Consider the following 14,207-nt stretch of genomic DNA (forward strand, 5'->3'; position numbering starts at 1 on the left):
TCCTGGCTCGACCTCTGGCTCAAGATGAGCCCTTACCCTGATATACCAGTCCTGAGATAAACCCTTGTCCCAGAGGCATCCGCCTGCGAGATCAAAGCAGCTGCAGCCTGGTTGAGCTGGCAGAGCCAATGACAAAAACATTCCAGGGCAATGGCTCAGTGCCTGCAGTGCCTCCTCACTGCCAGCCCCCATTTGGCAAATGGCACTGCACTGTTTCCTCCAGCAAACCTTCCCCTTTTATTCTGAAAGGGTTTAAGAAATGCCACACACCACCTTCCCCCTCACTATAAGGAGTTACAGCCCTTCATAGGAAGCTCTGGGACGTGGGCAGTTCTGCTCAGTGCTGGATCCTCATTGATTTACTCCATGGTTCTGCCACCGTGAGCCCATTCTGTGACAGCAGCAGGGCAGAGTCCGGCTGTCCCTGCAGGGTCAGCAGCTCCTCCATGCCTTTTCCTGCTGTGCTCCCATCAGCCACATCTGAGCTCCTGCATTTGAGTCATCAAAGAGACAAACAAGTGCAAGAGCTTAAGGTAGGCGTTGGGACAGCTGGGTCACCAGCACACAGCTGCATAGGGCAGGGGCAGCTGCCTGTAGCTGGCACTGCACAAGGCTGGGCTGCCCTTGGCAAAGCTGGCCCAGCTCTTTCTATGCTCAGCCACCAGGAGACCCAGCCTTCTGGATATGCATCCATCCCAGAATAGCATGGGTGTGGAAAATAAGACCACAACAGCATTCCCAAATCACCTGATACAAAGTGTGGGCAGCACAACACCTCCACCAACACCAGGATGAGGGAGATCCATCATCTGCCTTAAATCCCTGCAACAGAAGAAGCAGCAGCTCATAACTCACACAGCCCAATGCTTCCCAAAGCACTCACTGCATGGTGACACGCAGCAAGGAGTCTGGTTTGTCCCCACCTCAGCCCAGGTAAGTCAATGCCACCTCTGGTCACATTCTTCTCATTCTCTGACCCACAGCTCTGTCACAAAGTGTCAAACACACACCCAGGTATTTCGTCTCTCTCTCCTTTTTTACTTTTAATCAGCTGTATTTTAAGTAACTTTGAAATACATTTTTTTTCTCTCTCTCTCCTCTCCAAAACAAAAAAATCTTGTTTTTCCTGTCTATTATTTGATCACAATGAGATTTGGCTGGTCCTTGCTCTGATTCACACCCAGTCCTGATATTAACAGCGGGGGAAAAAGAATCTATTCAGAACTGCAACGGGGAGATGTAAAAAATACCAAAAGGACCAGGCAAGTCTGTTTGTTAGTCCCAATCCTGCAGCCAGCCCCTCAACAACCCATAGGCTGATGATGCACAGAGGGGTATTGGCCATATTGAAGCCTGGAGCTCCCAGCATAGCTGCATTCAGTATGCAAGGAGGGCTCGGACAAGCCCAGCCTGCCCTTGGGTGAAACCAGGCTGCTCAACACAGCAGTCTCTGGAGACCTTACCCTGTAGTATTCCTTAAAATCATGCATAACGTCTCATTGAGCTGAAACGTCCATTTATTTCAACAGCAGTAATAATTTAAAATTATAAAAACCCCCTTTTTTTCAGTGTTGAGTAGCGGAAGGTTGTAAAGAAAAAATGGGACTCGAGATGAAGGGGAAGGGGAAGGATAAATGGGGTCTGTTTCAAGAGTTCATTTGCTCAGTGACAACTATTTGCCCTCCCCAGCTGAAGATGCTGGGAGGGAGGCAGTATCATTATGCTTTCATTCTTAAAGATTTCAATCTCCAAAGCAGAAGAGATGATATCTAAGGGGAGGAGGAGGAGGAGGAAAAGCAATCAAATAAAAAAGGAATCTCAAATTCAAGACCTTACAAACAACCTTTCCGTTCTGAATTGCAACCATCAGCTCGGTGCTTTAGGATTCCCCATCTGTGGAGCACTGCAGCCTTTTTCACTGCAATTGGTAAAAGTCCACGTGGCAAAGGGATGAATTTTATTAACAGAGCTCTTTCCCCATGACAGAACTTGAGGCTTCTCATCTCTGAAGGATCCAGAGTCTCCGTGTCTTCAGAACTCAAAAGGGAATTCTGGGGGTGCTGCTTCCCCCCCCCTTGCTACCCTCCCCTTGCTCTGCTCTGGAAGCCCCTTTTGCTGCTTATGTTGGCTGGGGAAGGAAGGATAATGGACAGGGCCCCAGGGACAGAGGGTTGGATTAAGATTCATGAGTTGTTCGATGAGTTTTCGTTACTTGGTGAGCTGGAAGAAGAGGAGGAGGATGATGATGAGAAGTTCATCCCTGTGAGTCCAGGGGGGTTTGTAGCAGTGTTTTGTCCACTGAGGCTCTTCCGACACACAGGACACGTGTCATGCTATGGAGAGCAGACAGAAAGCAAAGCATTCATAAGGGAAACTGGATTAGAAACCATACAGGAGAAGCTGTCAAGGCAAAGGACAAAGATTACACTCCTGTTCGTGCTTAGGCCTCATCATGAGGGTGTAAAAAACATTCACAAAGCAGAGAAGTACCACCAGAAAACATCCAAGTGCTACAAAACCCAAGAGAGAAACACAAGAAGGCACTAACCTGCTCCAGCCAAGGGACTATACAGCTGTTGTGGAATAGGTGATTGCAAGGTAACTGTCGGACATTTTCCCCAACTGTATAGTCTTCTTTACACACAGGGCACTCTAACCCAGAATCTGTGTTGTAAATGGAAAGCAAAACACAGCTGAAGAATCAAGCAGAAAACAAAGTACCTGATCACCCTGAGAAAGTGACCCCATCACCTTCTCCCTTTACCCTCCCAAACAGCTCTTGTGGTTTCTGTCTGCTTCACTGCTTCATCTTTGCAAGGGGAAAAAGATGCTGCTTTGCATTCCCTACCACCATTGTTACCCCTTTCACTGTCTTGGGTTTGCAGTGCTGTTCCCTTCCTCACAGCACCGCCATACAAAACATGTTCAATGAACGGATGCATGTACGCATACATGTACCTGTAACAAAGCATCCAGTGTTTGATTTGGGTCTCTCCAACCAATAAACTCTCATCCAGCTCACAGTAAAGCCTGGCAGAGCTGTCAGCACATCCCAGCACAGAGCTGCAGCCCTGCCCATCAGCGTACATGTGCTTTTTCAACTCTATTCACACTGAATTCTTTGGACCAGACAGTTTGCCTCCCCAGGGCAAATCCAACCAGTCTACTCTGCCCTTTCCTTTGCATGAGTATAGCAGAGAGCAATAATTCCAGCTTTCTCCCCACATTGAGCTGTTTTAGACCTCAAAGGTGTTAACAGACTAAGTTAAAAAGCGCAAGAAAGTGTTAAACAGAGCTTTTCACAGACCTCTTTGTGAACAGTTCGCTGGAAGAGATATACACACCTACGTGTTCCTGTGTGATCTGTACCGTGGGGAGGGCCTGGATCTTTTCTTTGTCTGCTGGTGGTGGTCCAGTGTTTTCAAACTGATTTAGTAACTGAAAAAACAATAGGCCACAGAAGGCAGAATGATGTGAGCTCAGCAGCATGCAGAAATCTCTTCATTTACCAATCCAGGGCACTTGAATCCAGCCTCCCCTGTGCTATGGACCTCATCTCCCATCCCACACCTACAGTGGTTTGTTCCTGCTGCAGCACAACAGGTGCTGACAACTTAGGAAGAACCTGGGAGAACCCCGAGGCTCCATTATAGCACTAATTTTACCTGTGTAATAATTGCATCCAGGCCGTTAGCACCCCAGGCATAGTCCATTGGATTTGAATGCAAGACTCCCCTTTAAGAATAAGAATGATAATTAAATTCAGGCAGAAGTGTGAGCAGAACCTCACAAAGAACAGCTGAGCTTCAACTCACCAAGGACCGAGTCCTAAGTTTGGTATTGTTGTAGGTGCAATAATTCCATTGACCAGCTGCTGAATGATTCTGAAAGACAAGAAAACCAGGATTAAACAGGAATCCGTGTCTGCTGATTCCTAGCTCAGAAGTCTGACTGGCTCTTCATTGACAAAGAGAAGACTGAAGGCTTTATCCAGATGGAAGTTCTGACAGAAACAGTAAGTGACTACAGGATGCTTTTAAAGGAACTGAAGTCTTAGTTTCTAGAGGTTCATGTTGTTTTTTCCTCACAACTATTAGGATGTTTTTGCAATATCCAGTGATGACCAGGAAATGCTTTCTTAATGTGTGCTGGAGGGTCAAACCTCCCAGCCTCACTGCAGCTTAGGTCGCTGTGCTCAGGTAGAAAACCCCTAAAACTCAAGGCAAGAGCTCGTCAGATGGAGCAGAACCCTGACCATCCAGAAGCATTAACTCACAGAGGACAGAGCTGGGCATGCAAGCAGAACACTCACACCACACAGCTGTACCTATGAGCAGCCTGACACATTAAACAGAGGAGGAAGAAACAAAGGATGATTTGCAGTGAACTCATCAGTGGAAAAACAACAAGGCTTTCTACACAAGAGCCCCAATAGCTGTTCTTACCCCTCCAGTGTGGGAACACCCTCGTGCCTGCCAGCAGCACGCCGTGTGGCAAGACGAGCCCTGGGCTGCCTCGCGCCGTACCGGTGCCGGGACTGATGCTCTCTCTCCCTCCTGTTCTCAGAGTCTCTGTTGTCTTCTGACTGAACATTGGACCCAAATGGAATCTCAAAGCCATCATCAAAAATCCCAAAGGCAAACTGGCCGTAGCCCTGTGGCAAAGTGAACAAGTGCTGATCCACGTTCTGGAAGGGAGAGAATTCGAGAGTAGATTGTGATGAGAACAGAAATAGATCGACTTTGCAGTCTTTCACCAGCCTCTCAACTATGATTTGTATCTTCAGAGCCCTTGCTTGATACAGGTGCCCAGTGCATGCTCAGAAGTAGCTGAAGAGGGAACAGAAACTCAGACCTTCCCTGGTTTCTCTGTAGCTGCTGCATGCTACTGCATAGCAAAATGCCAGCCAGCTCTCTAAATCCCAGCTTAGCACCCCCCCCCCCCCCCCCCCACATAACAATATGAAGCTGCAGATGATGGTCCTATTAAAAATATTATGTGCAGAGATTCAGAGATTTCAGGAGCAGCATGTGGATGCCATTAATACCTCCTCCCCCATATTTAGTCAAAAATTGAGGGAACATATAAACAATACTCTAATGGAAAGACACATTGATTCAATGGCAAGAGAGAAAACCTTTGAAGAGAGAGACGACTTACCTCAAAAGGATGCCTATTCTGATCACTGGTTGATGCAGAGGTGCTAGTTTCATTCTCGGTGTTCCTGAGAAGAAAGCAAGCATTGCCAAGTGTCAGGAGGGTGTTGTGAAAAGATTTTCCCAGCAGAGGGAATCGAGGGACATGAATTTGACCCAATGATGAGCAAACAGCAAAGCTGCTCCTAACAGCACACAGGAAGTTAGTCAGAGCTGAAAGGAGCCACAGAGGTCAGCTCACCCGCCCTTATGCTCTGGACCTACAGAAGTCAGTCTGCTCTCAGATGTTCCTTTTCTCTTTGGAATTCCTATTTTTCACTCCCTACAGCCCTCAGTGCTCACATCATCAGCCGTCATTCCCCACCCTTTTAGATTCCAGTTTAATGAAGTTAAGGAAAAGTGACCTACCCACCAAGCAAAGATTCCCTGCACAATCCACCTCAAACAAGTCAGCTGGTTCCCTTGGGCAACAAGATTTAAGGTACCAAACCCTGACCACTATGACCCAGATGTTCTCAAGTCTAATCCTCAATCAAAAGAACTTCTCTATTGCAGAAGCATGTGACCGAGTGGGGAAAAACTCTTAACGCCACTGGAACGCTGGAAGCACTTAACGCTGCTGCAAGGTTTCCTACTCAGTATCCAGGTCTACACTTTGACATCACACATAACAAAACCCAAAAGGTTCAGCAATTAAGAGACTCTCTCTAAGATCACAGAGAGTCACCAACATAGGAAGGATTATCCAGGGTTGATTTTCCACCTCTGGGTTGGTGCAGTGAGACAAAACATCACCTTCTCAGTGCAGAAACCTCAGTCTGTGAAGACCACCCCAATGCCAGCTCTGAGAACATGCAACTGAGACACATCCCAAGCTGTGTGTGCCAGCCTGACTCTGTGCTGTTCAGTCTGACCACTGGCAAATGCATCTGAGACATTCAGACACTTCTACTCTTGTCTGTTCTGACCCTATGGGAGAGCAGTGCCACTTCTCAGTCGTCAGTAAAGCATGTGAATACAGATCTCAGCTGCTTCAGTGCAGAGTCCAAAGTCTCAGTCAAGGTGTAGTGCTACTAGTACTTCAAACCATGTTACATACAGCCCCCATTTTGCAGATTTCTCTTCTTGGACAGCAGGAATAGAACTGTAAGGGGCCTACAAAGATCATCAAGTCCAACTGCCAAACCTCTTCAGGGCTAACACAAAGTTAGGGCCCATGATGCCCCACCTGAACTTCCCCAGCACATCTCTGTGCTGCTCCCACGCATCCCACTGTTGGTGAACAGGGAACAGACGTCCCTCAGCTCTTCCCCAGCTGCAGAGAGCAGTCAGGTTGCTTCTCAGCCTTCTTTCCTCCAGGCTTGACAACCCAGGCATGCCGAGCCTCTCCTCACAGCACATGCCTGTCAGCCCTTCACCATCTCTCTGGATGCATTCAAGCATCTTAATATCCTCTTCACGTTATCTCTGCCCTGATGACTCAAAGGAAAGTTAAGAGCTATCACATGCCATGAGGAATGGCTCTGACACCTTTTCCTGTTTGTTTTGAATCAACACAACATTCCTCCAGCTGCCCTTTACCACTGCTGACTTACCAGCAGGCTATGCATATTAAGCACTACATAACCACAGTAAAGAAAGACAGGCCAAATGTTGGCCAGAAGAACTAAAAACTGTGTAGTATGTGACACTGCAGATTGAAGGCACCCTAGCAATGGACTCTGAGAGCAGCACCTTACCTTGGCTCTTCAGGAAGTTCTTCAATAAAACCAGATTCACACCGTGGGCAAATGTAGTCCTAAAGGAGAAGAAACACAATGAGAAAAGCAAGCAGTTGGCAAAACCCACATTGTGATACAGAGAACACCACCAGGTATGAAAGCCCCCATGAGCCCACCACAGGAAAGCCATCCTGTAGCATCTTAAGTAGCAGCTTTACCTTGTGGATTGGATGCAGTATGTCGTATTTCTACCCCGTGGTGACCCCACAATTCACTTTTACTGCACAAATAACCAGATCAGAGAGGCAGTCAGTCTGAATCCCCCTAGATCACACCAGTCTTGTACTTGTGAGGTAGGGAATTCTACCCAGATTAAAGATACTTGACTGAGTAACTACGTAGACAGAAGAACTCCACTCGCCACCTGGTTGGGCACTTTTGTAACCCAGCTTTAAATCCCATTTAATTTTATTTTAAGGGTAAAATTGGTTTAGCCAGCCAAACCATTCTACAGATAGAACAGAGATACTGTGAAAACTATATTAAGAAGTAGACAGGGTAACAGTATGACTTGGCACAGACAGCAAGCAGAGACTGCAGAGCCAGAAGGACCCCAAAACCACCCATCACCCCACCAGGAAGGGAAACTGTGAAGCCTGAACCTGCTTTGAACTTGGATTTATGTAAGATGTGGATAATACTAATTGATCCCCGGTACAGACAAAACATGAGGTAACATGTGATGCAGTTCAGAGTGAAGTAAAAACCAACCCAGCAGCTTTCCCAGAAGGGGAGCACTAAAACATTGCCCTTTAAATATCTCTGTGTTTGTAGGGCTTCTCCCCACCACACACACCCCCCAGGAAGCCAAAGCATCCTAATGAACAAGACAAGGAAGGAATCAAGCTAATTACAGCAGCATTCTCACTTAGGAAGAACTTAATGGAAAGCTATGGGGGGGGTTCCCAGAACTCGAAGCTTGAGGAGACACAAGTGGGTCATTCTGCAGCACACAATAGCAGAATGTCACACTCCCACGCTCGGTGCTCATTACAGAGAGCTACTGCCACCCTTGTGGCTTTTAATGCTGAAGAGTGAATGTGACAGAATAAACAGCCTGTGTATTCAGGGCAGGATTCCTCAAGAGTTTGCTACAGTCACTTCTCCACCATTCCCCCCACCCTCTCAACTCTTGGTGTTGGTAAGGAATCTATAGTTTGTGAGCACACCTGCAGCCAGAAGGAGCCCAGAGCACTTCAGCTCAGCAAAGGGAATCACTTGGCTGTTTGACACAAGGCAGCCACATGAGAAGTGACACCACACGGCACCACTGAGTCACAAGAGGAAGCGACAGATGCTGCACCCAGCCCCAAACTGAGCTGTCATGGACCTGAGATACACAAGGCCCCGTATAGAAACTTCACACCCTTGCTGTTGCTGCATCCGAGTTATCCAAAGGCACAAAGCAAATTCAATGGGTTCACAGGAAGAGGAGCTGACAGCAATGTGGGCTTTGCTTCTCAAGGCACAGAAAAGAGATGAAATACAAAAGGCAGCAGATCCACTCAACCCTGTTTCTGTCCACCCAGCAAGATAAGGAAGCAACAAACACCCTCCAGTTCCATAACAGAGAAGCTGTTATCCTCCTCTCTGGGCAGGGCTCCTTAGGATGGCAATTATGAAATAACTCCGTGTAGAGAATTAACACAATGTTTGATTTCAAGAGCATTTTTGCACCAAATCACCAGCATACAGGAACTCCTGCACACACAATACAAGAAAACACATCAATTATCCCTGCAATAAGCTCTTTCTGGTTTACTTTTCATCATCAGGATAAAATATTACGCTCGACTGTGATTCTGTGACACACTTATGAAGTCAGTCGTGCAATTCTCTCACCTCTCCCATATAAGGGAGTTGCATGGGGTTGTTTTCTCTTTATTTACAGGCTCTGAATATAGAGATCAGCAAATTCCTTTGCAGCTGGAACAGCACAAACGTCACAGCTCATTGTTTTTCAGGTTGTTTGAATGAATCCTTCCCCAGTGCATGCAATGCTACCTTCAGCAGCAAGGTCTGCAATTGGAAAGTGAAACCAGCAAGATGGGATCCCAGAACAAACACAATAACTGCTCACAAGATCTGCCATCAATGACATGAGCTGTCAGCTCCCTGCCAGAGCCTGATGCTTGCTACCAGATGTGCTCTGCTGGCCCAAGCCCAACACAGGGCATTGGAACACAAAGAAGCGGCTCCTGCTGTTGAATTACAGCCTTTCAGCTCCGGAGCCACTTTCTCCAGCCCGGTTGTTTGCTCAGTAATCAGCAGCTTTGTCTTCAGATTCAAACACACGTTGCTCAATGGCCACTAAGGCCCAGCCTCACCTAAGCACTAAGAGAGAGCAAAAAGGACAGAGAGCATTTCCAACCTAAACTCATCCCCAATCGAAGCAACCAACCACAGTAAATACACACATACAGGCACGACGGTGGCGACTTTAAGAACGCAATGAATGCTTTAAAACTAAAAAGCAATGCCTTGCTCTCACAAGACCCTATGAAACGGTTCAGGACAGACTCAGTAACGACCGTGGAATCCTGGAATCAAAGCCAAGGCTCTGCAGATGGGCAGCATGGTGTGTGCAGCAGCCCTACGTCCACAGGGGCTCTGTGTAGAGCTCAGCTCCCACCCAGCCCGGCCTCCAGCACCGCCACTATCTGGGCAGGCCCATATTTCCAGTAGAGACCCCAGGGAGGCCCCAAAAGGCTCCAGAACAACCCGAGGCCTCGCTCAGCTCAGCGGGCCCAACACACAACCACACTAAGGCCGGGCCCTTAGGAAGGAATAGGGGAGGGAAGAGGAAGGAAGAGGGGAGGGAAGAGGAAGGAAGAGGAAGGAATAGGGGAGGAATAGGAAGGAATAGGGGAGGAATAGGAAGGAATAGGGGAGGAATAGGAAGGAAAAGGGGAGGAATAGGAAGGAAAAGGGGAGGAATAGGAAGGAAAAGGGGAGGAATAGGAAGGAAAAGGGGAGGAATAGGAAGGAAAAGGGGAGGAATAGGAAGGAAAAGGGGAGGAACAGGAAGGAAAAGGGGAGGAATAGGAAGGAAAAGGGGAGGAATAGGAAGGAATAGGGGATGAATAGGAAGGAATAGGGGAGGAATAAGTTAGTCAGGGGTCCCTCGTTCCCTCCCGGCCCTGCGCCATCCACGCCCCCGCCCCCCATTGCCCCCAATGGCCGCAGCCCCCACCGCCCCTCACACCCGGCCCCCCACTAGGCCTCATCCCCCACGTGCCCGTCCCTCGGGGCTCTACCCGCCCTAACGTTGTCCCGCTGTCCCCCCCCGACCCCGCTTCGGTCTCTCCCGTTCCTCCTCGGACTCACGGGCAGGCGGGGAGCGATCTCGGCCGAGCAGCAATGGCAGAAGAAGCGGCCCGGCTGAGGGGAAGCCTCCGCCATCTTGCCACCCCGCCCCCACGCCGCCCCGCCCCACCCGGCGACGCACGGAGGAGGGGACGGTGGCCGAGAGGGGACAAAAAGGGACGGCGGTAGAAACGCGCGGAGTGGGTGGTGCTAATTAAAGGAGGGCGTGGTTTATTGAGCCATTCCCGTTCCAAATCTGTCCTTTTCATCTTGGTCATAAAGCCTAATGGGATGGGATGGGATGGGATGGGATGGGATGGGATGGGATGGGATGGGATGGGATGGGATGGGATGGGATGGGATGGGATGGGATGGGATGGGATGGGATGGGATGGGATGGGATGGGATGGGATAGATGGGATAGATGGGATGGGATGGATGGGGTGGGGTGGGGTGGGGTGGGGTGGGGTGGGATGGGATGGGATGGGATGGGATGAATGGGATGGGATGAATGGGATGGGATGAATGGGATGGGATGAATGGGATGGGATGGGGATGGACGGGATGGGGGCACCTCTGGGCTACACCTCAGGGATGAGTGTCCCCTTGTGACCCCAAACCAGAGATCTGAATTCCCATGAACATGGGAGTGCATCAGCCTCACTATGAGACCTCCAGGGTTCAGGAGATGGTGCAAATGGCACAAGGCTGGCAGCCACCCCATAAGCCTGACAGGAGACTTTGCAGGAGAGGCAATGAGCGTGATGCCACTGTCAGGAGGAGGAAGAGGAGGAGGAAGGCTGGGTTTCACATGGGAGCAGGCCCCAGGGCAGGGCGCATTCCTGCAGCTGGCATAGATGCAGTGCCACGTTCCCAGGGTACCCAATGGGGCTGGGCAGGGCCTGCGGCCACCTCTGCTGCCACTCACAGTGCCCGGCTGTGGGTGTTGGTGATGAGCTCACCTCCTGAGACATGACTTAATTCCAGTGGTGCCAGTGGCTGATGGGGGGCTGCCGTGGGCTCTGTGTGTGTGTGCACGTGTGTGCATGCATATGTGTGTGTGCCTGTGCATGCATTCACGTGTGTGGTGCTGGGTCCTGTGCCCATTGCATTGAGGGTGTCAGTGGGCTGAGGATCCCCAGCATCAGGGTCTCTTGGCACGAGCGTGCCCTGCAGGCAGGAACTTCTCTAATTAACAAACTGCAGGCCGTGGATAAAACCCAGTGACTGAGGGATTTGCTGACACGAGATGTGCTGCACTGAGATAAAGCCCAGACATGTGGCTGTTGTTCTGCACAGACGTTGCACTGAGCAGACGTGTTTCCCCCCTGGCACTCCCTCTCTGCCTGCCCCATCTCCTGTTGTGTAGGGGGGGATGGAGGGGATGGGATGTTGTTAGGGGGTGAGGGTCTCCTGCTCACAGTATCATTGGGGGTGGATGTGGACCTTCTGGAAAGGGCAAGCACCTCAAACCAGCAGATCCTGGGTGGCTTTAAGCTTGGTTTCCCTCTCTGCTCCCACCATGGTATGCATGGGTACGTCATTTTCTATAAGGGTTTACCCTCTGGACCCCTGTCTTCTCATACAAAGTGGTTGCTGGAAGGTGATCCTTGTTGCTTGGCTCTCCTGTGTCAGTCTGGGGACCTGCAGGTAGCTGTGGGCAGCTCAGCACCTCTCTCATAGAACTCCCCAAACCCCAATGCCTTCCTTCACCTTTCCTTGCCAAGGGAGAAGAACTGGTGCAGCTGGTCTCCCTGCTCCTCTCCACCCAGATCGTGTCTAATTGCTTATTTTAATTAATATATTGGAGGCCACTCAAAGGAAAGCGGGCGAGATTTGTTAACAAACCACCGCAGGGATCGTCTGCCAGCCCCAACCCATTCGTGTCACGACGGATTTGAATCGGCCTCCTTTTGAATTCCCTCTCACAGACAGATCAGACGATTTGCATCCCCCCCCCATAACCACCTCACCCTCCCTGTCCTGTCTGGGGCTGAAGCTCCTCACCTCCAGCATCACCTCCAACCACATTCATTGCTGTATAGTCCCCACCTGCTTCCAGGAGCTCCATGGGATGGGGTTAAACTGCAGCTCTCAGTGCTCCAATTCTGGGCTCCACCCCAAATTTCCCTTTTTAAAACTATTTTGCCCCCCCCCCATCCCCCTTTTGATTCTTTGCTTTTCTTTTCCTATGCTTAATTTAAACCATTGTGTTTTTTTGTTGTGTGGTTTTGTTTTTTTTTCAAGGGAAATTTTAATGTGAAAAACATGGTGGGTTTTTTTTCTACTAACTGCAAGCCTGGGCTATGTAAGCAGTCAGTTTTCTTGTCTGAAGGGAGCTGTGGGGTAGATGGGGCTCTGTGGGAGGTGTGGGACCCACAATGGCTCTGCCACAGTTCATACACACCTCCCAGTTCAGGCTGGGAATCATTCACCCCATCCACCTCCCCTTGCACCCCGTTCAGACCCGCACGGCTCCATGACGTTTTATGGAGCTGTTGGCTCTTCCCTGCAGGCAATCTTTGCTCTTTCCACAGCGGCGGACGAAGCATTTCCACTGGGGAAACCACACGGGCAGCTGAGTCACTGCTTGTTTACACGGCGTGAAAGGTGCTCGGAGAAGTGTGTCACCGTGCAGCTTTGTGCGTGGGGGACCTTGTGTGCAGGTCAAAGCATGGAGAGAGCAAAACATGCAAGGGAATAGCTGCACATGTGCTCAGGTGGCTTTGTGCATGTGTGCAGCTGAGTGTCTGCTCTGCTTCATCACAGGCATCCCTTGCATGCAGCAGGAGGTGAAGCCCTTTGTGCCTATGGGGCCATATTAGGAGCATCCCCCAGCCCCAGCAGGTGACCTGAGCTCTTGCAGGCATCCAGGGTTGCTGAACGGCTGTGCCACCCCACGTTGCTCCTGCCCGCTGCACCTCCTGGGGCTCAGACAGACATGCGGGCAACGAGATTGTTTTGTAAGGAACTAATTAAGGCGGCTATAAATCTGCGTGTGCATAGACAGGAGAGATGAAAACCAGAGCCAACTGCAGGCCACAGACAAGAGACATCTGTTCTTTCACTCAGAGGGAGATGTACTCCATCACACACAGCCCCTTCTCGTTGGCTGCGCGGGGCCCCGGGACACCCCTACTGCCTCCCCTCTGCCTGCTCCCCCCATGCTCCTTCTTCTACCTCCCACGGAATCAGAGAATAGCTGGTGCTGGAAGACACACTAAAGCCAATCCATTTCCAACCCTGCTCCTTTTCTTCCCCTGCTGGAAGGAAAGAGGCATCAGGATAAAGCCATGAAGAGCAGCACGGAGCAGAACTATGGGTGCAGAGTTGTGGGTGCTGCCCTGCAGGATGCTCCCAGCAGTTCTGCTGTGCTTTGGTTTAACACTAGGCACAATGAGAAAGCAGAATGGGTCCCTCCCTGGGTATTCCCAGCCAGGGCAGAGCTCCTGGGGTTCCAAAGCTGGAGCAGACAGCTCCCATCCAACTGCAGCCAGAGAGTGTGCCGAGCACATCGCTGCCAAAGCGCACGGCGGGGTGCAGGCAGCAGCACAGATCGAGGTTTTAATTAAACATTTGACACAGCGCCTTGTGAATTCTTCCCCGAATAATTAAATCAAATTGCCTGCGATAGGAGAGCTTTTATGACACACCAAAGAGCGGCGTGAGAGGTGGCAAAGAGAGGCAAGGTGGGTTGGGGGGCTGTGAGATGAGGCTGGGTGGTGAGGTGCTCAGTGTGCAGCGCACCCAAGGATGCTGCAGCAGGGAGCAGAGCTGGGAGCAGCACGTCAGGCTGGAGGATCTGCAGGTGATGAGAACACGAGAGCTGATCAGATCTGCAGGGGCAGGTCTTGGGAAGCTGGGCACCCCTCCCCGTACTCAGGCTCCCACCCTTCCCTCTCATTTTGCAGAAGTGGAAGTGTCCCAGTAACATGAAACGATTACTGAGGTGAGGAGCATCCAG

At 50.2% G+C, this 14,207-nt stretch overlaps 1 protein-coding gene and 1 long non-coding RNA gene across 2 annotated transcripts; both read right to left on the bottom strand.

The window, feature by feature from the left end:
- Positions 1 to 219: 219 nt before the first annotated feature.
- Positions 220 to 878, bottom strand: LOC146758157 (uncharacterized). Its single transcript, XR_014935037.1, has 2 exons — positions 748 to 878; positions 220 to 488 (listed from the first exon to the last, which is right to left on the bottom strand). It is a non-coding gene; the product is annotated as an uncharacterized LOC146758157 (long non-coding RNA).
- Positions 879 to 1,017: 139 nt separating this feature from the next.
- RNF126 (ring finger protein 126) lies at positions 1,018 to 10,361 on the bottom strand. The gene is made up of 9 exons (XM_015886354.3): positions 10,265 to 10,361; positions 6,896 to 6,954; positions 5,161 to 5,224; positions 4,446 to 4,687; positions 3,816 to 3,884; positions 3,666 to 3,735; positions 3,345 to 3,438; positions 2,549 to 2,664; positions 1,018 to 2,333 (listed from the first exon to the last, which is right to left on the bottom strand). Exons 1-9 carry the CDS (start codon positions 10,337 to 10,339, stop codon positions 2,184 to 2,186), a joined length of 939 nt encoding a protein of 312 aa, XP_015741840.1. The 5' UTR covers positions 10,340 to 10,361; the 3' UTR covers positions 1,018 to 2,183.
- Positions 10,362 to 14,207: the final 3,846 nt, after the last annotated feature.

The sequence above is a fragment of the Coturnix japonica genome, chromosome 16 (genome assembly GCF_054131305.1).
Source record: "Coturnix japonica strain WE chromosome 16, WE-NBRP24, whole genome shotgun sequence".
Taxonomy (NCBI): domain Eukaryota; kingdom Metazoa; phylum Chordata; class Aves; order Galliformes; family Phasianidae; genus Coturnix; species Coturnix japonica.